We start from the raw sequence: 24,702 nt of genomic DNA, 5'->3' as shown, positions 1-24,702 counted from the left end.
ATTACAGGCTAACGATGGAACCAAATGACCCATTCATTGGTTACCATTTGCATTTTTCCAAGCGATACAAGGCCTTGTCTATATAAGACTCAAACTCAAAACGGATCCAGACATTTGAATTGAGAAAGCTTCCTGGAAAGGTGGCGAAACGTCTTCAAATCATGGAAACCAAGTCCAGTGGATATTTTTTGAATTTTTACGGAAAAACATGTAATTGACCCAAAGCAGAGGTGTGAAAAACTTCATAAATGGCTGCAATGAAACTAGCTTTAAGACTACACATGATCATATTTACAGCCAAAGTGCTAAAGGAAGAATCCAAAGCTGTTTAAAAAAAAATCCCCAAAAAACGAAACATTTTTAAAACTCACTTTAAGAGAACTGCAGCAAATAGTTGCAGAATTAAGGGTCCATAAAAAGCCATAGATTCTTTCCTCTCCAGATTTTTTAACTTGTTTTTTTTTTTTTAAAGCAGCTCATGCAGATTATAATGGAGGAGGCATGATCCTGATGGGGTTTTTTTTCTTTTTTTCTATACATGGCAATTGATGTTTAAACATTCATGGGATCACAAAATTTTTGAAATACTATAAGTTTTTAGATCATTTTATCATTGGATGTGTGAGCAGAATAATGACTCAAAAGACTTTTCTTTTTTTTTAGCAATAAAAAAAGTCATTTAAAAGTATTAGAGTCACTTAGAGGAAAAAACAATGACTTTTTTGCTGCTTATCTATTTGAAAGATAAAATAGTTGAAATGATGAAAAAAAAAGTGGAAATTATATGAAATGTCTCATTGTCTCATGTAAAATGAAAACTGGAAGTATCAAACTAAATAGAACATGTAGATTTGGATCATGTCACAACAGTTGGAGTCGTGTGAAAAGCTGCCACTCTAATTCCCTTTAGTATTCTTCCACATGAATGGGGGAAGTTGTTTGTTTTTTGTAACATGAGAAATGAATTGCGCCATTAAAAAAAAAAAAAAAAACAACTGGCTGAAGGATTAAAAAACAAAAAACATGCTAATTCAGAAGGCATGTAACAAAAGGAGAACTAACACGTTTAATAAATGTTTTGTTTAATCGCCTACAAGATTTTGAAAAGGATGATACTTCCTAACTGCTGTGGTTTTGTGCCCAGTCCAAGAAAACATATGAGCAGAAGTGTCGCGATAAAGAAGAAGCAGATCAGAACATGAACCGAAACACCAACACCAACAACACCAAGCTCGTAGAGAAGGTAAGCAGACACACTGTCCTAGTGGCACTGAAAAAAGATGAAGTACAAATCTGAGTCTGAACCTCTCAACTTCCTAAAACTCAAGGTGCCTGAGTAAATGATTGCGCTATGACTAAACCCCAGTTAAAGGGTTACCTGTATCATTCACATTACATTGTATTGAAAAAGGGAAACATGAGGATATACCTCATTTATAGGGAGAATCCTAAGCTTTTGGAACGTGTTTCTGATTTGCTTCCCGAAGCCTTTAAAATTCACATCAGTTCTCCATGCAGTTTAATAACTGAAGTATTTGATGGAAAATGGGCATTACGTGGCATGAACGAAACTTTCTGTCTTGACTTTTTCTTAATAAATCTTCCAGCTCCACACAAAAGCTCAACAGGCAAAACAGAACGCGGAAGAAGCAGGTAAGTTAACCAGTAATATCAGAATGAACTGACTGGACTACCTTAAAAATATGGCTTTATCCTACCAAATGAAAATGCCTTAATCTTGCAAGCAAATGATGAAAGTGCATATGGCAACCTTTGAAATTTTGATGTAACTTAAAAAAAAAAAAAAAAAAATCATTATTTCATTTATCAGGGCGGGGTGCCCAACCAGTCAATCGCGGTCTACCTGTCGATCGTGGGCGGAGTTTCAGTCGATCGCGAGAAGTTTTACAACGTAGACCTATTTATGGCTATGACAAAAAAAAAGTTTTAAAAAACACTAACAAATCATTGATCATGAGGGGCCAATGTGTATTTTCATAATAATAAAATGAAAAATAAAAAGTATGTTCTGTTTTTGCAACCTATTTTTTGACACAATTGACGACTTCCTTGTTTGTTGGACTTACTGTTTATTCTCCACCTGTGCAAATAAAAAACAAATACTGCCCATCCCTTGTGTTTGGCTTGGTAGATCTCCGCATGCCATCAACTTCAAAAGTAAATCTTGGTTTCAAAAAAGGTTGGGCACCCCTGTATTAGGGTGTTTTAAAAGAAATCATGCAAACTGAAAACACTCCCATGGCTGCTGACCGGGTGTAGACGGTTCAGAATGAGTCTGTTAATGAACATCCTTATGTCACTTTAGAACATTATTAGATCATCTGAATGACAGTGAATCTAAAAGTCCACACACCTCTGAGTAAAAGACACCAAGATTGATTGATTTCTTGCTTTGTACATTTTATAAAGTTCTGTAATTTAAAGTAAACCTCTGTACAAACAAGCCCATCATGTTTTTAGTGAGCTCGTAGTTCCAGTCAGAGCACCAGTGAAAGCCTTAAAGTGACACTGATGAAAACATCTTTTAACATTTCCTGTCCAACGCTCCAAGATAAGGCTTAGAGCTACTCAAGCGGAATTCACACTGTATAAATCTAGATATGACCCTAAATGTTTGTTAAAAAGAGGTCTGTTGTGGAATTCATTAATTCATGTGAAATTTATTTATGCTTTTTATTGATTGTGTTTGACCTTTGTATGATTTTTTTTTTTACCTTTGCTTGATTTTTTTTATTTTTTTGTAAAAGCGCCTTCTGGGGATGAGCATTGCAAATGAGCTTCTGCTAAAAATGATATAGCATGCGATGTTCTAAATATATATATTTGTCTGCATAAAAGAAATAGGAAGTTACCCTGACAGATTTTCTTTCTCCTCATACCTCATTTAGTTGTTGTTTCTCAAATTATTTAAAAACTTTAGGTCATCCATTCATAGATTATGTTATGACTGGTGGATATTTATGTAAGAAATATATTTTGTAATACATGCAGCATTAATATAAAAAGTGCAAACACTTCCATATTTTGGTGATGTACCTATTTAAGAAATTAATTTTGCCTGAAACTTCCCGCATCAAAGGAGATGCAAAAATTTGACCTTTTTAGCAGGGATTTGTACACTTAAAAGGCTTAATTTTCTGTATATGCTGATTAATTATATTATTGTTAAAAAAAATGAACATCCCTGAGTTGTTTCTATAGTTTGTTTATTTCCTTTAAAATGTAAGAAAAGTTTCCCTCATAAAACTGCTTACCAGACCCTTTTGTTATAATAGTAGAAATCAGCTCATAGTGTGTAACAAATTTGAATGTTTATGGTGTTTGTTTCATTGGCAGACAGATTATACCAACAGCATGTTACAACTCTGGGAAAAATTAGAGATGACTGGCTGAAGGAGCACATAAATGCCTGTGAGGTAAGGCTGAGGATGACTTCCTCTGTCTATCAATAGCTGAACCACAGAAAAACGTCACGTTTAACATCAAACATTTTGTTTAACTCCCAGATATTTGAAAAACAGTCGATAGAACGTATAAACTTCCTGAGGAACACAGTGTGGACTCATCTCAACCAGCTTTCCCAGCAATGTGTCACCAGCGATGAGGTACAGTAAATCTCCTAAAGACCCTTACTTTATAGATTTTTTTCGTCTGGTTCTGATCTAGATCACACTGAAACTCAGAGAAGAAAATTTTTAACATTTCTCAAAAAATTAATAATCTTTTACCTTTAGGCTGTTATATTTGCACATAACTCACCAATCAAAGCACAGGGACAAAGAGTTTTAAGAATGCATTTAGTGTCAGTACAAGTTGACAAACTGTGCTGCAGCAGCATAAAATGGATTTATATTTTTGTATTTTACTACATTAACATATAGACCAAGACATTATAGGCACTTTAAATGAGCTAAAGTAAATAATTGTTTTTTTTTTTTATTATTATTTATTAATAGGATAATCTTAAAGTTTCAAAGGTTTTTGTTTTGGATTCAGAGCTCCTTAGGTGTTACTTTTTGGTGACAGTTATCACAAGTAGGTGTTTTTAGTGAAAAAGTGCTGACTGCATAATTGTAATCCACTGCGCTCAAACCAAACAGCACGCAGGCATTTAACAGCTACCTGCAGACGTCAGCTAAGCACTCAGCAGCTTAGGAGGCAGACATCACCAGGCAACAGAAAATAGACGTTGGTCTGAACTGCTAATCAGTGTTGCTCATACTGTGGCTGGCAAATGTGCTCCTAAACCTAAACAGGGTTACAGACACAAACTTACAGTAGAATATTTAATTGGTGTCTTATGGAATGAAACAAGACAAAGTTGGACATAAATGTAAGGTGCAAGGAAAGCTTTTAACAATTTAATAAATAAAAAAATCCTATGAGTCTAGGCAAGTGTTTTTTGGATTATGTCTCTGTACTTCTTGGTGATGTAGACACTGAAAATGTGGAAACATACCCAGATGGTCCAAACACCTAAAGCAGGGGTGTCCAAGGCGTTTTTTTTTTTCTTAGGTGGCACTTGATCATGATTCAAAAGATTTTACCAGATAGGGTGGCTGATGCAGATATTTTAAAATAAAAACATAAAAAAAATACAGGGCAAGTTCCCCTTTAAAAAACAATACAGAAAGAAAAATTTCAACCCTTGGAAACCCTTTTTTTTTTTTTTTTTTTATTCAATTGCAAATAGGTAACACACATTTATTTACTTTTACTAAAGTAGTAGTATCAGCCTATTTTTTTAAGTTGACAAAATAAAGCAAGAGGGAGGCAGATCCTTGTTGCTAAAGACACAAAAAGATTGGGAATAAATATAATCTGCCGTGTTTTTCCTTTTTAACTCAGCTTATATTCAAAATTTTCTGCCCTATTGTTACTGTTGTTACGGTTACTGCCATTTGTCTTCATTTGATAAACATTTTCCTGTATTTATCAGCATAAAAACAATAACTGGACATTGACTTAATTTACTACTGTTTTACGTATGTGTGCCAAGCTGTATGAGGAAGTGAGGAGGTCACTGGAACAATGTGACATCCAGGAAGATATCGAACATTTTGTAAACCTCAGACGGACTGGAGATAAACCCCCAGGTATATCTGCACCACGAACTCCCAGAGACGCTTAATTAGTGCTGTAAAGTGAAGGAAGTAGTTATCAGTCACTGGCTGCCAGTAAGTGATCAGGTTTTGTGTTTGCATGCAACAGCTCCAGTTGTTTATGAGAACTTCTACACGGGTCAGAGGTCTCCTGGACCGCCACCCTCTCGGCTGCCTCCACCAGTCATCAGGTAAACCAAAGGAGTGCAGCTTTCTTTTTATGTTTATCTGTAGAGCATCGATAAAAGGCTGTTATTTGTTGTTTTTTTTGGGTGAATTTGCAGGAGGGGACCATTACCTGAACCAATACAAAGCAATAGAGGTACGCCTTGTAATAAATCTTATTTTTGAACCATAGTTAGATGTGAATAATGGCATTAAAATATGTTGGCTTTTAAATTTATTACAGCTTTTGCCAATTATTATTGAATGAAATGTGTTTATTCCATTGCAGATGATGCACACCACTCTGTGTTGCTGGATGGAGACTACAGTGTGATCCAGTATTAGCACATGCATCTCCAGCAGTTTCAGACTTACCCATTATAGCTCATTACTTCCTCTTTTTAGGCTTCCTGTAAATCGTGTTAAATGGAAAATTAGTGTCATAACTGTGTACAGACTGTTTCACTTTAGCTTGTTTCATGGTATGAATGTACTTTGATCAGGTTAAAGGTAAATTGTAAAAGATAATATATGAAATAAAATAAGCCGTAATAAACCATTTTTCTTTGTGTTTTTTATACTTTAAACGTATTTTTTTTTTCTTCACTTGAGACTTTTCCTTATTTAAACGTGCCATTTGTTTACCAGTTTTCGTTTCCTTGTTGATGTGAAAGTAACTGACCGCTGTCACATAATTGGCAGCACTTTAGAACAACCCTTTTCTCATGCTTTTTCAGTAGAAAAATAAAATAATCATCCAAAAGCTTTCACTAGAACAAATGGTTTAATACACTGGGACCAAAAAAAACAACAAAAAAATTTAAACCCAAGGTTCTACAGTAGAAATATAAAAAAGATCTAATTAAAACTGTTAAAGCTATTCAATTTTTACAAACTGTTGGAAAAAACTGCCTCCTATTAAGGATGCTGTTCATTTATGTTGAGTTTAAGGCAGCAAAGAGGAAATGTGTTATCCCCTTGCATTTTAATCCTTTCTTCCCTTCTTAAGTGCATTTCATAACCCATGAATCTTCCCACATTGTCACGTTACAACCCCAAACTGTTTAAGATTTCACAATGTCTTACACCAAAACAAATAAGTGCATAGTTGTGAAATAGGAGTGCAATATGCGGTTTTTCAATATTTTTTTTATAGAAGCATGAACAGAAAAGTGTGGCGTGCATTTGTATCCATCTCCTACTGATAACAATTCAGAGGAAAATGTGTAAAAATAATGACTTATTGGAAAACGTTTGACTGTATGGCAAACGCAGCAATCTGGAAACTTAAAACTGCTAAAAATTTGATTTTCAAGTGTATTTACCAGCTAAGTTTCAGCTAATTTGGAGAAATGCATGCAAAAAAAAAAAAAAAAAAGGTGAAGTAATTTATAAAGGACTCGATGGTGTAACAACTGCAGAACGTGGATCTACAACATGACTCAGAGGAGATTAATTTGATGTCATAACTTTTTCTTAAAATAATTTGTAATACAGAATTGGTTTTGTTCCATTTTAATATATTATATTGCTTAATACAAAGAGCATTACATCTTTGGCAAAGAGCTGTAGACCCAGAAAATAGCTGGGCTGCTTAGTTAGATTTTTCTTGCTTTATCTAAAGTGTTGCTGCATATTATAAAGAAAATCTTTTTTGTTTCAACGTTTTTAAAGAAAAAATACTTCTTTCAGGCACCTTTTTCAGCATGCAACATATTTCACCTTTTTGCAAAATGTTACTAACAAGAAGGCTCGGTGGTATACAGTTATTAAAATTTATTTCCCCTGATTGGGAAAGAAATGTCAGTTGCAAGCAAATTGAATTATTGTTGTTATCGGTATCCACTACTATGACTGTGAAAGCTGTAGGTAGATCTCAGGTATTTAAAGGATGACGCTACAGTGAAATATTTTAGAAATTAGAGGTTTTAATGAGAATGATCCAGCATGTCATGCTTTAAACACACAATAGTCCTGACAAAGGATCTGGAAATGAAAGAGGATAAAGATTTATTCCTTGAGTTGCTTTAATAAAACCCCCAAAATATTATCAAGGCTTTAAATTTTCTTTTTCTTTACATTCAATTGTTGAAATTGTCTTATGTTGGTCAGTCATGATACTACAATCATCTCGACTAAAACATACATAGCTTTAGGGTTAGGTTATATTTGGCTGACATATTGTTCAAATTTCAGTTTTTTCATTAATTCCATATACATTCCTCCTCAATGTGAGTAAAATGCTCTCCCGAAGTCAAACAAATGTCGGGGCACCAAGAGGGAGACTTGATGACACCAGGAAAGATGTTCTCCTGTGGTGGACTGATGTTATGCGGCATGCTCACACCTGATCAGATCCAGAATAAGCTGAATGGTTGCATCACCTATGATGGAAAGAGAAATGAAGCTGATCTACAGGTTTATTCTGCTACACTTTAAACTCAGACGACCAAAGGAGTTAGCAAATGTTAAGGGTTAAAGGGTAATCAAGTTAGATGAGATCGTATTTTTTTCTATAATTTACCTTCCAGATTCATTCTGGGATTCTCCAACTTCCTTTCAAGCAAATAATCCATCAGTTTCCTCAGGTGTTTGAAAATCACGCCAATCCGGACCGGAGCCTTAAAAATGGAAAAAGAAAAGTTTTATTTATTGATCGTAGAAGGACAGAAGGTCAGAGGAGACAAGTTCTCAGGAGGATTTGGTTTAGACATGTAAAATAGGGCTGTAATTAATTATCATTTTGTTAATCGATTAATAATCAGTTAGCAAAAGGTTCCTTAAAAAAGATTTTTTACAGAAATAAAACAGGTGAAACTAAAACTTTTCAACTTGAGGTGTTCTAGATAGAGCATATTGACAGATAAAACTGTTTGTTTTTAGCATAAATGCTAAATATTTATATAGTATTTTTAAAGTTTTGGTATAATTACTGCTCTGTGGTCTATTTTAAGGCTTAGAGCTTCTTCATGGGTACTGAGTCATAGGAAGGGCTACTAATGCTGACCTATGAACTGGAGGGATCAGCGTTCGCCCAAACTTCACACATAATGTACATATTTTTATAGTTTTTTTTATTTCTAACATTCTTTTAGATTGCAATTTTGAAATCTCTATAAATGCTTAGATGCTCTATCTGATTAATATGAAGAAATTCTATATTAATCATTTAGAAAAAAGGAGCAACAAATTAAATACATTTTCAAACTGAACCCAGTGGTAAGTTTTCAGAAGATACCAAGGGCCCCACATGTGGTCCTTGAGGGCCCCTTGGTATCAGCAGGCAACACGTTGGTGACCCCTTTTTTAGGGTCTCTGTGCTCCAGTTAACGACTCACTAAATTAGTCGATGATTACAGTGGAATCCACTTATAGTGGACACGGATATAGTAATCAACCGCTCATATAGATCAAAAGGCTTTGGACAGAATAATTTCTAAACAAATGCTGTTAAAATAATTTGTTAATAGCAATCAATAAATCCTCTTAAAGTGTTCATTTTTGGCTATTTTATGAATGTAAACATGTGTAAGAATAATTAACAAGTGGATCGAAAGTGATGACAGCACTCTGGTGTCAGAGTTGTGAGGGATGATGACATCATCGCAGAGGTACCAGAGCGCTTTAGTGCGGGTACCAGTGATGCACGCTCTGATCCAGGGAACCATGGATAGATATGTGAAGTGATTTTTTTAATGCAGCGCAGCAGGTCCGCAACACAAAACAGAGGTAGGCTAGCTTTAATTTTCTGTAGCCGATGCAGTTATCTTCTTTGTTGTTGTTCTATGAAACCGTTTGTTTGTAACTTTATTTTCATACATATTTTAAAAATGCAACAGCAGCACAGCAGAGGCGACGCACAGAATAAGTTACATAGGCCTACTGTAGGCTATGCGCAGTACTGTGCTGTGATTAAGCATTAATTCCAAACTTTATTTTCAAACTTGTTAAAAAAAAAAAGCACCGGCGGCACAGCAGAGCCGACGCACAGCACATAATAAGTTGCGTAGGCTACCAGAGTTATGTCTATGCACAGCGCAGTATACTGTAATTAAACTTGCAACGTGATGACTATAAGCGGATTCCACTGTATTTCAATAAAGAATTTATTACGATTAATCTGATTGTTTCAGCCCTAATTTAAAGCATCAAAGCTTACTTTACAAAAACTAAATAGCCATTTTGTCTGATTATATCAAGCATATATTTAAGAAACATTCCAAAACTGAAGCTCTGACCTGGAAATGAATCCATCCGTCTAAAGTGATGAGCTTCTCTCTGTGCTGTATGTCAATGTCGCCTCCAAACAGCAGCATGGGAAAAGGAGAGATCAGGGTGGTGTCTCTAAGGTAGATCTTAGTGTATTTAACCTAAGGAAGAACATTCATTAAAAACAGCTGTGTGCAGAGAAACAGGCAGACAGAAAACACTACATCATCATCAGCACCTTCTCCTGATACAGCAGCCAGCCGTGAACCTGCAGGTTCCGGTTTACAGATGACGGATGGACCTGAGCTTTGCCTTGAGGAGTCTCCACCGTGCAGGCCACCCGCTCCAGCCCGTCCACAGGCGGGTTGCACAGTACCCGCGCCACGCTGTCATAGAGCCCTGCTGTCAGCGCAGCGTTTAGGACGGAGATCTGCTGCTTGGACAGTGAAGCCGTCAGCTGCCTGGAGCGAGAGGAGGAAGAGCGAGAGGACCAGAAGCCTGCCTGCTCCATCATCTTCATCAGCTCATGCTTCACATCCTGGATGCAAAACATAATGAATATTACAGATGGAGGAAAAGATTTGTGGAAAAAAAGTGAAGAGAAAACATACAGCTACCTCTATTGTGATTAAAGCCGTCCGATTAAGGAAGTGTTTCCTACAGTAGGACATCTCAGCTCTTGGTCCCTCAGTTTGAGAAGTTTTCCATCTAAAAGAAAAAAGCTGTTCTTAGATTATCAGCATTTTTCTTAACCTATCCCAATTTTTTCCCCCCTCAAATTGCAATCAGGAAACCCAGACATACTACCATGGTAGGAAATAAGGCAAGTTTACATTATACAACGCAAATAAATGCATTTCTGACATTACTTACAGTCAATGATTAACAGAAGATCAGTTAGACGAGTAAACAGAACTAACAACGAAATGCATGAATCTTAACAGATTACTTCCCAGTAGATCTCAAACAATGATTCTCATGAGTAACCAATCGTTTAGTGGAAAGCAGCAGAAAATGATTTAGGTCTATTTCACTTAGGATTTTCTAGACATGAACCAGATTAAAGCCAGCGGTTAATGTGTTGATAAAGCTGTGCAGAACCCTTATTACCAAAAGAACAACTTGCAGCATCGTTTTTGAGTCTCACATCCCAAAGTGGTTCTCAGAAACATAAAATAGATCAAAACGGAGTATTTAAAGAGGTTTTCCAACTAAGATTGGTATATTTTCAGACAGTTATTTTAAAATGGTGACGTATTGGTGGATTTGTGTCTTTATTATTAGATTTTTTGATTGAAGCAACCTTTTTTTTTATTGAAAAATAAAGACATATCTACCTTCATTGTGTATCTATCATACAAGCATATTTTTAATAAATAGGTAAATATTTCTTAAAATGCTTTCTGTGCTCATAGGAAGAATGAAGGCTTTGGAGAGCAGCTTGTCATGTAGTCAGGAGGGTCGGGTAACAATCAAAACCTGAGGTAATGAACCGTCAGAAAGCTATTTCCTGTGTTTCCTTATATTCTTTTATGCAAAACTTCCTGACCTTAACAGACCTGACATCTGAACTGAAAAAAATTATATTATGGAAATAAGTACAGAGCAGAAACACGTAACAATCTTTTGTCCACAGTAATAATAAAACCTGATTAAAAATTCAAAATGTTTACATATTTTTTTTAGAACTTTGATATTATTGCTGCTCTAAGTGGCTCGCTCTGTCAACTAAAGGCACGTTAGAGTCTTTATGGCGGTGGAATTTTTTTTCAATAATCGATTAATCCAATTAATTGATTCAGCCATTATTAATTTAAAAAAATTAAAGTATTGCTCAAAAATTGTAAAGTGCTCATAATTTAGTTTTGTGTTTCTTCGAAGTAGTAAGCCTTTCTTACAACATTTTATGGTTTTCTTAATCAATAGTTTTCAACACTTGCTGAATGCATTTTAGATTTTAATCATTAGGCCAAAATTGAAAATTAAAAACATTTTATCAATCCAACTGGTTCATACCCTAGATATGCAGTATATATGGTCAGGTGATCAGAGTTGGCCGTGGATAGAGCGGCTTTGGCCAGGTTAGCTTCCTCCTTTCTATTCATCGGCGTGGAAAAAGGAGACTTCTCAGAGATGGCTGCAGCGATGGTCGCCTAAAACAAAGATTTTGTGAACGCTTCTCAAAATATCAGGTAAAACAAAAATACTTACATATACTTAATTATGATAGAAAGAAAAGTGTTTTGCAAATGTGTAAATCTCCTTTGAATATTTCTTTTTTTATTGCAACTAAAACAGTTTTTTCATTGGGGTTTAAGAATATAATAGACAAACACAAAGAATCACATTATTGAAGTAGAATCAAAACAAACATATGTTTGCACACAAAAATCTGAAACGTGCGGCATCCGTCTGTATTTTTACCCAGTTTAACCATTTTCCCCTTAATATAGTCTATATCAATAAATTGCCTTTATAAGTGACCTAAATAAATTATTTGTAGGAATGTGAAATGTAATACTGGTAGCAAAAAAATAAAAAATAAAAAAAGGATTTTCTTTTTTTTTAACATATGCAACTTAAGCAGACAATCAAATGTAATATGAACACTTAACAGGACTTACTATGGGCTCAAGGCAGCCAAGGATGGCTCCATAAATGAGCATCTTCCCGATCTTTACATTGACCGGCAGACTTGCCAAATGGTGTCCCAGAGGCGTGAGGATGTGGTTAGTGGGTTGACATGCACCAATCTTCCTCAGCAGGTTAACCGCGTTACTGACAGACTGAGGCTGAGGAGCATCCAGGGCTCGGCTCAGGAAGTCTTCTGGGGACCCATACTGACATTTCTACCAGAGGAGGGACATTTTTATTTTACTTTTTGTTACTTTTTATTTCTAAGTAACAAAAAAAAAAGGGGCTAATTACCATTATGTGAAGGCAGAGCTCCTCCAGTGGGACTCGCAGAATTTCTGGGATGGAGTAATCCATAAAAGAATCAAACCTGATGTGAAAAGGAGTTAAACAGGCTTATATAAAATCGAAACATGTGCTTTACAAAAGGAAAACATGTTTTTTTTGTTAATAAAATTACTTTTCATAAAGGATCATTTGGTGTTTAATTGCTATCTGCTTGCAAACAATGAATGACAAGCTCCAAACCTGTATTTAGGGTAAAGTCGGAAACAGAAGCCATTCCGGACACGTCCTGCTCTCCCCTGTCTCTGAAGGGCGCTGGCTTTGGAGACAAATGTCTCCACCAAAGAACTCATCTGGCTGCTCTCATGGTACCTGAAGATAAAAACAAATAACTTAGACCAGCAGATATAAAAAAAATATCTGGAAAATAAAATGGAGACCGAGCAAACCTTCCATAACCTTGGTTCTCTGAGTAGCATAAGGGAATATCTAGAATTGGAACTCCTTAGACCTCATCAAAAGCTTTTTATTACAGCCTTAACTGGTTTGTGAAAAAACCTGTCACAGTCCAGCTCATGTCCAACTTCCTACCTAAACATGGACTGCCCCTGCACAGGGAGATCATTCAAAAGGAATATCTGGGATACAGAGATAAAGATTTCATAGCAACATGACTTTTTATTTGCAAACCTTTTTTTAAACCTTCATCTGCTAATCTGTCAGCCTGACAGAGAGATGCTGGAGATGGGGATATGATCCTGCAGCCATGTTTCAGGGAAACACATAATAATGCAATCCAAACACTCTGGCTGGAACCTTGCTAGGGCTTTTATGGCGAAAAATGTTAGTAAAAGGAATATTTTATTAAAACCAGCAGAGCTATTTCGACATGCAGCATTGAACATTGCAATCGTAGAATATCCCGGGTGGAGCATTATATTGAAATCTGTATTGCGCTCCACTTACTAAAGTAAATTTGTTGGGATTGTCTATGGTTTTTCTGCATGGATTTCGCATGCTCTACATGTGTTTCTCTCCATGTACTGCAGTTTTTTATAGCAGTCAAAACCTGACTGTAAAGGTAAATGGTTTCTCAAAATTACCCTTAGATTTGCATATTTGTGTGCTTTGTTTGTTGGTCCTGTGTGTCTGCAGTTGATCTCTAAAGGACTGATGACCTCTACAGGTTGTACTCTAGCAATGATCTCTGAATATAGACACTATTTATCGATACTGAAAAAAAAAACATTGTGTAAAGAAAATGGCTGAGCAAAAACATAGTTATCAAATTGATCAATTTAATTAAATTGATACATTCAATTAATATATTAAAAGAAAATTAAATACAAGATTATAACCATTCATACAGTGCTATATTTAAGATTTTATAGATCCGGGTGACGGTTTTATGCTGAGTGATGAAAGGTTGTCAGGTTAACTTTGTCTACCAATACAGAGTTTATTTAAAATCTCAAGCAACATTTAAAAATATAATTTTTCCATCTAAAGTCTTGAATAAGTATAAGTATTTATACTGGAAGTTTATGGCAAAAGGCCTTCGCTGGAAATAAACGATTAAACAGAGTTTATCTAAAGAGTATCCTCAACAGAAAACTATCCAGCAGTTCTAAAATAATTCTTTTTCTTTTTTTTTTTTTTTGCAAGAATGATTATGGAATTATTGCAACAATTTAATCTCTTTTGTAGGTTGTATAATCTATTTATAGTGCATCATAAATGTACTCCTGTAATGTTGAGAAGTGTATCCATTTTAATTCATGGATGCTTAAATCTTTAAAGCAAGGTTGATCCAAGCTATGAACCAATAAAGATGTGTTACGTAAAATACTTACTTGTTTTCTTTGGTTTTTCCAGTGTCAATGACAAAGACAACATCAGGAATTGTCACACCGGTCTCAGCAATGTTGGTTGATAACACAATCTAAAACAAAGCAACCCAAGAAAAGAAGCTGGAGACAAAGGTACCGGTCCATGAAGGATCACATCAGTCATTGGTTGTAGTACCTTTCTAACTCCAGCAGGGGGCACTGTGAAAGCAGCAGCCTGGTCCTTGGATGAAAGAGTTGAGTGGAGGGCGACAATCTTATACCTGAAGCATGGTTCCAACGCCGAAATAACATGTTAGTTTGTTGATTTTCTTTCACTAATTTTTGTGGTTTAAATTTTGTAGAAATACCTGTGTTTCTCTCTGAACCTCTTGTCTGAGGAGAGGACATCATAGAGCTGCTGGATGTGAGCCAGGCCCGGGAGAAACACCAGCACAGCTCCATCCACATCTGCAAACTGTGGGGATTTATCTAAGAGAGAGACAACAAGGGGTCACAGAAGGAAGATCAAGAAGTACTTCATGATGTGAGGATGGTTTTATACCCAAATAGTCCAGGAGGTCTACGAGCAAGTCCACGTTGATTTTATTAGGGTTCATGAACTGGAGCACCTGCCGAGTCCTGCTACTGAAATGGTCGAGCTCCGGACCCAGATCCCAGCCAGAGGAGGAGTCCCTCACTAAAACCTCCTGACAAAACAAAAACTTGTCTATAACTAAGTCAGTGCTTTGGGGGTGTCTGGGCGTAAGTCCAGAAAGTCAAGGTTACCTGATGCTGCAAAGTCTTGCCTCCTTTCTGTGTAATGGAAATGGAAACCTCCTCTTCTTCCTCTAAAATCTTCTGGCAGTATTCCGAATCCTTTTCCAGGACGTATCCTGTTTGCTCAACTATATCTTCCAAATGATAAACCTGGGAGAAAACAGCATCCATGCAAGCACTTCTTATGGTAGCTCAATTAAACGAAAATTTGAGATATTGAAGATCCTCGCTAAATAATCTCTATTTGAAGAGGCAGGATTCATCTTGCTAAAGATGTCTGGTTGGAAATGGTTAAAATATCTGTCCTGTCTCTCTTTATGTCAGAGGCGGGGGAAGGACTCGATGATATTGTGGGCAAGACTGTTGCCTTTAGACTTCAGACTGCTCCAAAGGTACTTCTTTTCTAAACTGCACTCAGTCAAATCAAAGCCAAACTTACTTCAACTGGGAAGGTCCTGCCTGGAATGCTGATCACAGGGCAGCGGTTGAAGTAGTTGGAAAACTTGTCACAGTCCACAGTAGCACTCATGAGGATAAGGTGCAGGTCAGATCTCTTCATTACAACATCTTTCAGGATGGTTAGAAGGAAATCGGACTGGACACTTCGCTCATGGACCTAAGGGAAAATGGGTCGGGTGAAAGAAAAGAGCTCATTGGTTTGGCTTAAAGGTAGGCAAGATAAATCTGTGTATTATGTGCTTGATAAAGGCTTGTTGGTACCTCATCTACAATGATATGGGTCAGGGAGCTGAGGGAGTTATCATGCTGGAGCTTCCTGAGGAGAACTCCAGTGGTACAGTACAAAAGGCGAGTCCAGTCCCCAGACAGGTTCTCCATCCTGATCTGGTATCCACACAGCGACGACTGAAAGCAACCCAAAAGATGGCAATTAAAGCAGCGGAAAATGCATCTGATCTGCTTGGTGCACAAAAAGATCACCTTTGAGCCTGGTCCGTCCTCACAGCCCAGCTCCTGGCTGACTCTGCAGGCCAGGCTCATGGCTGATATCCTGCGAGGTTGAGTCACCACGATGTTGCAGGGCTGAGCAGCTTTGGCGCCCGTCAACAACTCATCCAGCAGGAACTGAGGGATCTGAGTACTCTTCCCACTGCCGGTCTCACCAGCAACCACCACCACACGGTGGCGCTGCAGAGCCTCAAGGATGCGATGTCTGTGTTGAAAGACTGGAAGCTGCTCTCTCTCTGCCTTAAAGGTTAAACACTTGATAAATATGCTGGCATTTCATTACATGAAATACGCTGTGAAACAACATAGAGAGTGTTTTTACTTGCAGCTTCTTGGCGATTGGAGATTCTTTCAGCTTTAGTAAAAGCTCTCTGGCTGCTTTAAGTCCGCCATCCCATTCCCTACTTTTCTTACTCTTTTCTTCAGCTTTGTTCTCTTTTTCCTCAATGTTAAGGTTCGCCAAATTCTCCCAAGAATCTTCTGGCTCCTCTTCTCCTGAGTTGTTGAAGCCCGGCCCGTCTTGATATGTAGGCTGCTGGGCGTTACTCTGGTTCTGCTGCTGCTTGAGTCTGGTCAGGAGCCGTGATATGAACTGGTCTCTGGGTTTGTTGGCAGCGGTACGGCTCGCTTCTTGCTGCTGCTGCTCGCTGTCTCTCCACTCCAACCACACATCTCTGTAGGTAGGAGGTAGAAGCTGGTGCACAGACTGTGAAAAAGATGCAGAGAGGAGATAAATCAGTTCACCTGAGACCCAAACATGCACAGAACTGAAAACCAATGAAAAAAAAAGTATTATTTTCATTTTTTTTAAACATTTTTCTTTTAAATTAATTAAATTTATCTGACTCAGATTTCAAGTAGTTACATTTTTCTAAACAAATAGGTGCAAAAGAATTATATCATTATGTCGGAGAATGCAGCACATAAATGCCATAAGTAAACAAATACTACGTGCTGATGTCTTTCTGTTTTGAGTTTGTTGCAAATATAAACCCCCTAATATCATAATTTCCATTTAAATATCGACAATAAAGTCCATTTTAACCATATGGATTTAAAGAAAAACTTGCATTTACCAACGGCTGATACAACTTAGTCGCATTTCAATAGCCTCTCAGTGACTTTACAAGAAGATCTGCTCTTCTGATTTTTTGTTTTATTAATACATTCATATCAAATAATTATACTATTAATATGGAAATATTTATTGATGTCCAAGCACTTATTTGTAGAACTGATAATACAAAGCCATTATCCAAGGCAATCTCCCCCTGCCAACCAGACCACCCATTCCCTCAACAACGCATGTAGTCAATCATACATGCCGTGTTCATGGTTAATTTCATATAAATCTATTAGCCTATCATCACAAAGCTGTGTCTGTATGTATGCATGTGGTTGCTCTACAGCTTTCTGCACTGACGCAGACACATGCTGAATGACATGCAGTACCATGCAGGTAAACACCTCTCTAGTAGCAGATTTAGCTGTTATGAAGAAAGTAGCCAATCAGACAATCAGTAGTAGGGATTCCTTATGGATACAAACTTTGAGATAGTATTATTGTTTTAATATATTATGATAAAAATTGATTACTGCAGATATTTAATGAGTGATCAAACTGTAAACATAGCATTAACGATGGATGGTTGTTAAACTTAAGTTCAGACATCTTGGATAAAGATAGACGATGAAGTTATGTGCACCAGGGGTCCCCCCAAAAGAAAGAACAATAAAAGTAATCCGTTTGGTGAAACCTACTTTAATGAACTGCATCGCACAGGATAAGAGAACAACTTACTGCTGTTTCTAGACATCGAAATAATGCAATCACTACAGTCTGGACTGTTAAACCAGTTACCTGTCCTTTAACCAGGTTGTAGAGCGCCAATGTTGCACCCAGATGTTGAGCCTGCATGCTGTCCTCAGTCAGGATGGTAGGACAAACCTCCAGGACATCATCTGTTCTTTGGACTCGCACCCTGATGGTGCACAAACATCATATAAATAAAGCTTCTACGAACAATCAAACCTGCTTTTTTATTTATTCAGAATGTCATTATGAAGTCATTTTTCCAATCACCATCACTTGTCATAGTTATTTGTCCATATGGCCCTTTGTCATGGGGATGCACCCAAACTTGCATACCTGCATCTCCAGTATCTGCCAGCAGCAACCTTGTGGAAAGCTGGAGGTGGACTTTTGGGCAGATTTTTTCTGACCCAATCGATGAGAAACTGCTTGGGAGACTTTCCTGTCCAACTGCGAGCCGTGTAGTCTAAGTTACGAATATCTTTTGGTTCATTCTTTTTCTTCACAGCTGCAAAAGAAAAAAAGAGACACTGGTTCATGATCACTGCTGTGTTTCATGTGTTAATTGCAAACATTTTCCAAAGTTGTCAAGCAAATTCTTCTGGTTTGCTCTACTCCTTTTTTTATAATGATGGTTAACTGCAAGAGACATCTCCTCCATACACACAAAACAGATAGCTTTCACATATTAGCACAACCTGACACATATTGCAATCGTGATGTCTTATCCAAAAGATGCAAATAAAGATCTTTAGGTAAACTAAAGGCAACAGTTCAAAGTAGTGCAAGAGGTGTGTCTGGAAATAGCCATATTCCACCAGTGAAGAAATGAATGTAAAAAGGTTAGTTAATGTCATGAACCTTTTTCTGCTGGAGGTACTTTCTCTGCCTGTTCAAACAGACTGAAGGCGAGGTCATCCTTATCGTCAACCACAGGAGGAGTCTTCTTCTCCTTCTGAGGGGCATCTACTACCTTTATGGCAGGATTGAACATGGGATGAGACTCCAGCTGTTTCATTTCTAAATAAGAGAGAAAAAAGGCAGAAATTAAACATTTCAAATCTGTTCTCGCCTTTTTTCCTTAATGGAAGCTTTGTTAATTTATCTTTTTTTATTTAGTATAATTTAGTATTAAAGTGACCCATAAACACACAAACACATGAGTAGGTGATATGGGGTGATATGACTTAAAATCATTATCACGATAAATTGGGCAGTTTTCACAATAAATGCTCCGGCTACTCTATCAGAAATAAAGGCATGTGCAGGAAAAGCAACTCCTCTATTTATAACTTATTTATTGAATAAATAAAATTACATATTACTTTCAATTAAATATTAAAGTCTTGTACCCTGTCAGGTTTAAACATTTAACTATGTTTCACTAAAGAGGAGAAAAATATTACCTCTTGCAAACCATTTTGCACAAAGGTATTGGAGCATTTTTCCCGTAGATCCTTTTTCAGACAAACTTTGCATTTCGTGTTCCTTTGCTCAACATCTACGGTGTCATTTTGGTGCCACCGAACTGAGCGTGCAGTGAGAACAATGTGCATCATTTAAACTTGCACACCTTCACTCAAAATCGGTCTGCCAAACGCTCAACTCTGACAACGCGCTCTCGACTTCTTCTCTGCATGCTCAGCTTCATAGGCTTCATTGATGACACTTTGTTTACAGCTGTGTTAACACTTCCCATTTACCTTTTGGGACTGATACCGATTGGTTAGAAAGTGACTAGCATTGGCTGAATCCTTGTAAATCTATAAACAATCCCACATGTACCTTGCTGTATGACCCGAATCCTGTCCTGTGCCGTCCTCTGGCCCGTTTTGTCACCTTTAGACTTGGAATCAGCTGCCATTTCTTTAGCATCATACAGTTGAGCAGTGAGGATCAAATACCTGTCATTCTGCCAACAACATAAAATGACACTAAGACTGAAAGCTCCCATAAATGGTTTCTTAAAGATTTTTTTTAACAAAACATCCAACATCCCCGCAAAAATTATTCAGTTTAACCTACGGGATCAAATTTTTCATCCAATTCTGGATTGCGTGACTTCTTATTTCCTTCTTCCTCCTCCTCCTCCTCTTCCTCCTCACTGCTTTGCTCTGCGTACCTCAAGATCCAGTCTTTCATGCTTGCAGCTTCGTCCTTGTCTGAAACCTTGCACGCAACAGAATAAAGCTTACATGCTGAGCCGGAAAACACTTTTAAAGCAAGTAAAGAAAAATCTGGAAACACACAAACCTTCTTGGTGTCTCTGTGGGCTTCGTTTGATGCGTTGGGTTTTATTTCAGCAAGTTTCTGCTGTGGAGGAGGCTGGAATTTAGGCCGGCTCTTTTGGCTCTCCTCCTGCAACTGCTGGCTGAAACCATCTGGTAACTCATCTAGTAAAATGGATGAAAAGTCTGTTAAAATAATAACGTGCAGCTATATTTACACTGTTATAAACGCTTATGCTCCATTACCGTCGTTAAGGTTAAGACAGAGCCAGTCAAGAGCAGAGTGGAGGTCGCCCCCATGCAGGACACTGCTCTTCATCGCCTCTTCAATGTGTTCTCTTTTAAAGCTGAATCTCTCCAGAGCTGTGTACAGGTCCTTAAATACAACAGTTAATTTAAACATAGAAGCAGCACATGTGTAGACGATGGTGAGAAGGCAGGGTTCCTTCCTACCAACAGCTTCTTGGTTGTAAGTCTGCCAGAAATCGCCCCTTTGTCTCCGTTCTCCTGTCGGAAATCATTGATCAGCTTGATGATTTTCTTCTCCAGCTCAGCTTGGATAGAAACCTTTGTACGAAAGAGGAAAATGTATGAATATAAAAAACTTCTCACATTGGAAAGAAATTACTTCTAATCTCTACCTGGTTTTGCAAAACTTAAAAAAAAAATGGATGTATTAAAAGGAATTTGATGTGACAGACCAGTACAGAGCGCTGGATAACTCTTATGTGGAAAGAAAAGACTTTTAAAGTGTTTATTTTTGCATTCAGCACCCTGAAAGTCAATACTTAAAACCTTTATAGGCTTAACTATGAATGAAACCTAAATAGTTGGCTTCTTTGACACTATTCCATATGGAATTTATTTGTGGAGTATACCACTAATGGTTTTCCAGCTTCAGAGCCATGGATCGTTGCATCCAATGGCGTAATGACACAACAATAGGCCTGTAAGCAACATTATCTGGGTGGGCCCCATATGAAGTACAACCGCCGAATCTAACCGACCCGAAATGTGCCCCATACATACACACTTCACTTCACCTTCAATAGACATCGGTATACTTTAGTATATTCTGCGGTAAAATGAGTCTTATCGGGCTGCCTTGAGTTTCACAGCCCCCCTCTTCACCCACACTCTCTCCATTCATCTCCAGGTTGCACTCTTTACTCCCTGTAGCAGCCTCTGTGGTTCTTTGAAAGAACGTGTTTATTTTGGGAAGTTTTTTCCATTCTTCCAGCATAACTTCTTTCCTTTTTCTTTTCTAGAATCCGCTTAAGTACCTCTTTTTTTTTTTTTTTTTTACCCATAATTCCAAGTTGCAGTGTAAAAATTGAAATACTCAAATACGTTGTTCTTTTAAGATCTTTATTGTGGTTTGAAACATATTATATGAGTGTATTTTTTACCAACTGTCTAATGAACTATACACAGTTATTAACATAGTAATTAAAAATACCACTGTCTGCTTTGCTACTAGTGTCAGGTTTAAACGGTTCACCATTATGTTGAAAGCTGCCATGTGTTGGGGTATAAATAAGGTCTGGTCAGTCGATCTAGTATCAGGTGGGTTTAAGAGGAATTTTTCTCAGCATTACATCTGCAAAGAGACGTCCTAGTCCACAATTGCATAGGGGGCCAACCAGTTGTCAGAGACGAGGACCCAAGAGGCCGGAGGCCCCTAAGCAACTGCAATCTCTGCTCACAGATAGTTACACCATTGGTTGCATCTCATTCAGAGTTCAAATAGGCATCAAGTAACCTGACAACAGCCAGATGCATGTCTCGCTCCGCCCAGTATGTGAGTGGAGCTAGGCGGAGTGAGACATGCATCTGGCTGTTGTCAGGTTAGGCATCAAGGCCCATAAAAAATAATGCACACCAACTTGTAATAATTGTAGAAAAAAAAACGAAGATGAGTTCAAGGTGTACACATCTTAGGGCACTTTAAGCAAGCATACTTACCTTAAGAATGGACTTGTCTGAGACCCCACTGGTGTCGACCTGAGCTGTGTTGGCCAGACTGTATGTCTTAGGTGCTGAGGGAAGAACAAAACAAACCAGTATATCATATATATTGAATGGTAGCCAAGGTTTAATATTCTGACATTTACTATAAAGAAAATCTTAGATATGATGAACTAGAATCCCTTATAGCATTGTTAACTTCCTGCAGTAACAATATTAATATACATATATTATATACCTAGTAAAGAAAATAATGTAAAGAAAAAAAAGAGGGATTATTTGATATAAACTATTTACCTTGAACCCCTATGTCACACAGACAGATTCTGATGCTCTAAATATACATTGTGAGAAAAGAACCAACTGGATTCTTTGTAATGTCTTGCTAGATATTAAAAAAGCACCTTTTGATTTAGCCTCTTTAGTTGGTTTGCCACCTTTCCCGCTGGGTGCGTGTTTCTTTTGGTCCTCAGCCGCACCGGTAACACCGATTGCTGGGGTAGAAGCGGAGCTGGCCACCGCTGCTGCTGGAGCGCTCTGAGCCGCTGATTTCTTCTTCTTTCCACCCATCACATCAACAATCCAGTTGGGTTATTTTACGCTGAAACACGCGTTGGATACATCAGCTGGGCGTTAGGTATTACGAGAAGAGCACAGACGGCGTTGTAGAGACGTGTGTCATTCGTTTATGTTTTGTTCCACACGGCTTCCGTAGCGGAACTGTCGACAGCCTCATGTTGTACCGGCGGAAGTTATTGCACCGTTTCCAACATGGCGGACCCCTTTGGTGAAGGACTGTTCAGCGTGTTTGACGATGAGCAACAAAGCTCTTCTAGCAAAAAGACACCCACGAGCGTGTCTACAGAAACGGGGTAAGATGTTTTCATTTCGAAAAAAAGTCTCGTGTTTTTACTTTTAGGTCACTTTTCCTTCGTGGCGTAAAAAATGAGGTAGAATTTCACGGCTCGTGTCAACGGTTTTTACCCGGCTAACATAGCTAGCATGTATGTCAATTAACCCTTTTTAGGGTGAGTTACCGTTTTCATCACTTGCATACCCCTTACAAATAGTCTCCCCCTCGTCCCTCAGTGAGGTCTACAAGCACAAGATCTAGATCCAGACATTCAGCAAAGATGCTGCTTCATGTCTGTACATCTTATTTTGGCATTTGACCAATTAGATGAGCCCTTGAATGATATATTACATACTAGAAATTAAGTTGGAAAAAAAAGAGTCAACAAGTCAAGAAAAATATTTTAAAAAGCTAATTGAAAAGTTAAAAAGTTAATAAGCCTTGTTAACAATTACATTGTATTATATTATATATTAAGGTTTATAAACTAAAAAATGTAAGTGCCAGTATCAGCATTAATGCCTCTAAGGTTGTGATGTACCAAAAAATTTGTCTCTTTCACTCTGTGTTTTTCATAAATTTCTTATAGAAGCACTTTTGTTCTTTTTCTTAATGTATTCGGGCATAGTGGATGGATGGGCATTGACATAAATTTTTTGCCATCAAAGTATCCATATTTTTTGAATGTTAAAAAGGTGGTCTTGTCCTGGATTCCATTAACACTACTGGCTTGAAATATGGATTTTCTGAGTGCACTATCCTAATAATCAAAATATAGACTTTTTTTATTTATCCAGATAATGATGATATTTTAACTGGCGTTTAACATATTTCTGGTGAGAGCTGGTGATATTTAACTGTCTGACTTCAGTGAAAACCGCCAAACTTTCCCACTTTTTTTGTGAATTCTTCTGCCTTTTAGGAGGTCTGCAGATAAATACGGTAATGAAGGGGATGTCGGTCCATCTGTTCGGGTCAAGAGGAATGCGGACAATGACTGCGGAGAAGAGGTGGTGTTTGGGAAAAAACCCCGCCAGGAGACGATCTCATCCAGTGACCTGAAGTAAGATTGGACATAATTTTTTTTGTAGAAAGATGCGTGCTTTACATCTTTTTTTAATACAGTGTCGGAAAGTAAGAATTGGAAATAAAGAGGTTGGAGATAAATGTTTATATCCAGATTGTGTGAAAGATGAATCCACCCAATCAAACAATATGTCTATATTTCTATGCAGTCTTTTTCTTTATGCATCCATACACGTGTCTTTAACAATATCTATAATCATGTTTGGCTCCTAGATGTCAAGGTGCACAAACAATATCTTAAAAAGAAACATATAAACATTTGTTGGGCTATAGTATAACAGGTGCTCTTAATGTCAGCTATAAATGGTGAATTATACTCACCTTTAACCCCTTACTTTAATCCCAACCTGATTTAGATATTTTTTATCAGGGCCAAAAATTATGTCGATATGAGTGTTGACACTCTTATTAAAATGTAAAATTTTCGACTTCATTCTATCTATGGATCCCACCAAGTATTTTGTAGTATATTTGTTGTGTTCTCTTGTTTTTATGCAGTTTACAGCCCAGTAACCTGTATCAATTATACAAAGGGGTTTGAACTATTTAATGTTTGGTCATTACATTTTAACATGATCTCCAGAAGAACTGCCAGTGACTCTGATTTTTTATAGCTGGGTGAAGTGTGGAATAATACCAGACTTCCCCCACTCTCCCCCTTTGCTGCATGCTTTCACTTAGCTTGCTGAAAACAGGTCCCTTTTTTCTTCACACTTTAAAGAAAAAGAAATGCACTTTTTGAAATATTTCTAGTCTCATAAAACGT

The 24,702-nt window shown here is 37.4% G+C and overlaps 3 protein-coding genes across 3 annotated transcripts in view; 2 read left to right on the top strand and 1 right to left on the bottom strand.

Annotated features, from left to right (window-relative positions):
• The window catches only part of pstpip2 (proline-serine-threonine phosphatase interacting protein 2), a 10,422-nt gene extending 4,590 nt beyond the window's left edge, over positions 1–5,832 (top strand). Inside the window, exons 7-14 of the mRNA XM_015381437.1 lie at positions 1,145–1,243; positions 1,608–1,653; positions 3,358–3,437; positions 3,528–3,626; positions 5,021–5,117; positions 5,233–5,314; positions 5,408–5,445; positions 5,578–5,832. Of these exons, the coding sequence (XP_015236923.1) occupies positions 1,145–1,243; positions 1,608–1,653; positions 3,358–3,437; positions 3,528–3,626; positions 5,021–5,117; positions 5,233–5,314; positions 5,408–5,445; positions 5,578–5,633 (597 nt within the window). The 3' untranslated portion in view covers positions 5,634–5,832. The remainder of the gene's footprint in view (positions 1–1,144; positions 1,244–1,607; positions 1,654–3,357; positions 3,438–3,527; positions 3,627–5,020; positions 5,118–5,232; positions 5,315–5,407; positions 5,446–5,577) is intronic.
• Positions 5,833–7,192: 1,360 nt separating this feature from the next.
• Positions 7,193–22,713, bottom strand: dhx29 (DEAH-box helicase 29). The gene is made up of 28 exons (XM_015381454.1): positions 22,402–22,713; positions 21,995–22,068; positions 20,483–20,596; positions 20,276–20,405; positions 20,055–20,194; positions 19,827–19,970; positions 19,587–19,713; positions 18,663–18,821; positions 18,138–18,309; positions 17,850–17,970; positions 16,311–16,694; positions 15,962–16,228; positions 15,743–15,886; positions 15,462–15,638; positions 15,032–15,172; positions 14,808–14,952; positions 14,614–14,734; positions 14,442–14,526; positions 14,270–14,358; positions 12,660–12,788; positions 12,426–12,501; positions 12,122–12,346; positions 11,514–11,650; positions 10,115–10,205; positions 9,736–10,035; positions 9,527–9,658; positions 7,813–7,909; positions 7,193–7,672 (listed from the first exon to the last, which is right to left on the bottom strand). The coding sequence occupies exons 1-28, from the start codon at positions 22,565–22,567 to the stop codon at positions 7,617–7,619; spliced, it is 4,143 nt and encodes a 1,380-aa protein (XP_015236940.1). The 5' UTR covers positions 22,568–22,713; the 3' UTR covers positions 7,193–7,616.
• Positions 22,714–22,728: 15 nt separating this feature from the next.
• skiv2l2 (Ski2 like RNA helicase 2) overlaps positions 22,729–24,702 on the top strand; it is a 25,554-nt gene continuing 23,580 nt past the window's right edge. Inside the window, exons 1-2 of the mRNA XM_015381448.1 lie at positions 22,729–22,869; positions 23,773–23,913. Of these exons, the coding sequence (XP_015236934.1) occupies positions 22,769–22,869; positions 23,773–23,913 (242 nt within the window). The 5' untranslated portion in view covers positions 22,729–22,768. The remainder of the gene's footprint in view (positions 22,870–23,772; positions 23,914–24,702) is intronic.

This window comes from Cyprinodon variegatus, unplaced genomic scaffold, assembly GCF_000732505.1.
Source record: "Cyprinodon variegatus isolate N-32 unplaced genomic scaffold, C_variegatus-1.0 Scaffold234, whole genome shotgun sequence".
Lineage (NCBI taxonomy): Eukaryota > Metazoa > Chordata > Actinopteri > Cyprinodontiformes > Cyprinodontidae > Cyprinodon > Cyprinodon variegatus.
Note: the sequence above shows the minus strand (reverse complement) of the source record. Positions and strands in the feature narration are given on the sequence as shown.

Coding starts and splice junctions, on each gene's coding strand:
- dhx29 (XM_015381454.1), bottom strand. CDS start 22,567: ATGGGTGGAAAGAAGAAGAAATCAGCGGCTCAGAGCGCTCCAGCAGCA. Junction 10,206..11,513: donor ATATATACTGCATATCTAGG/GTATGAACCAGT, acceptor TTTTTCTTTTAG/ATGGAAAACTTCTCAAACTG. Junction 9,659..9,735: donor GGCTGCTGTATCAGGAGAAG/GTGCTGATGATG, acceptor GTTCTTCCTTAG/GTTAAATACACTAAGATCTA.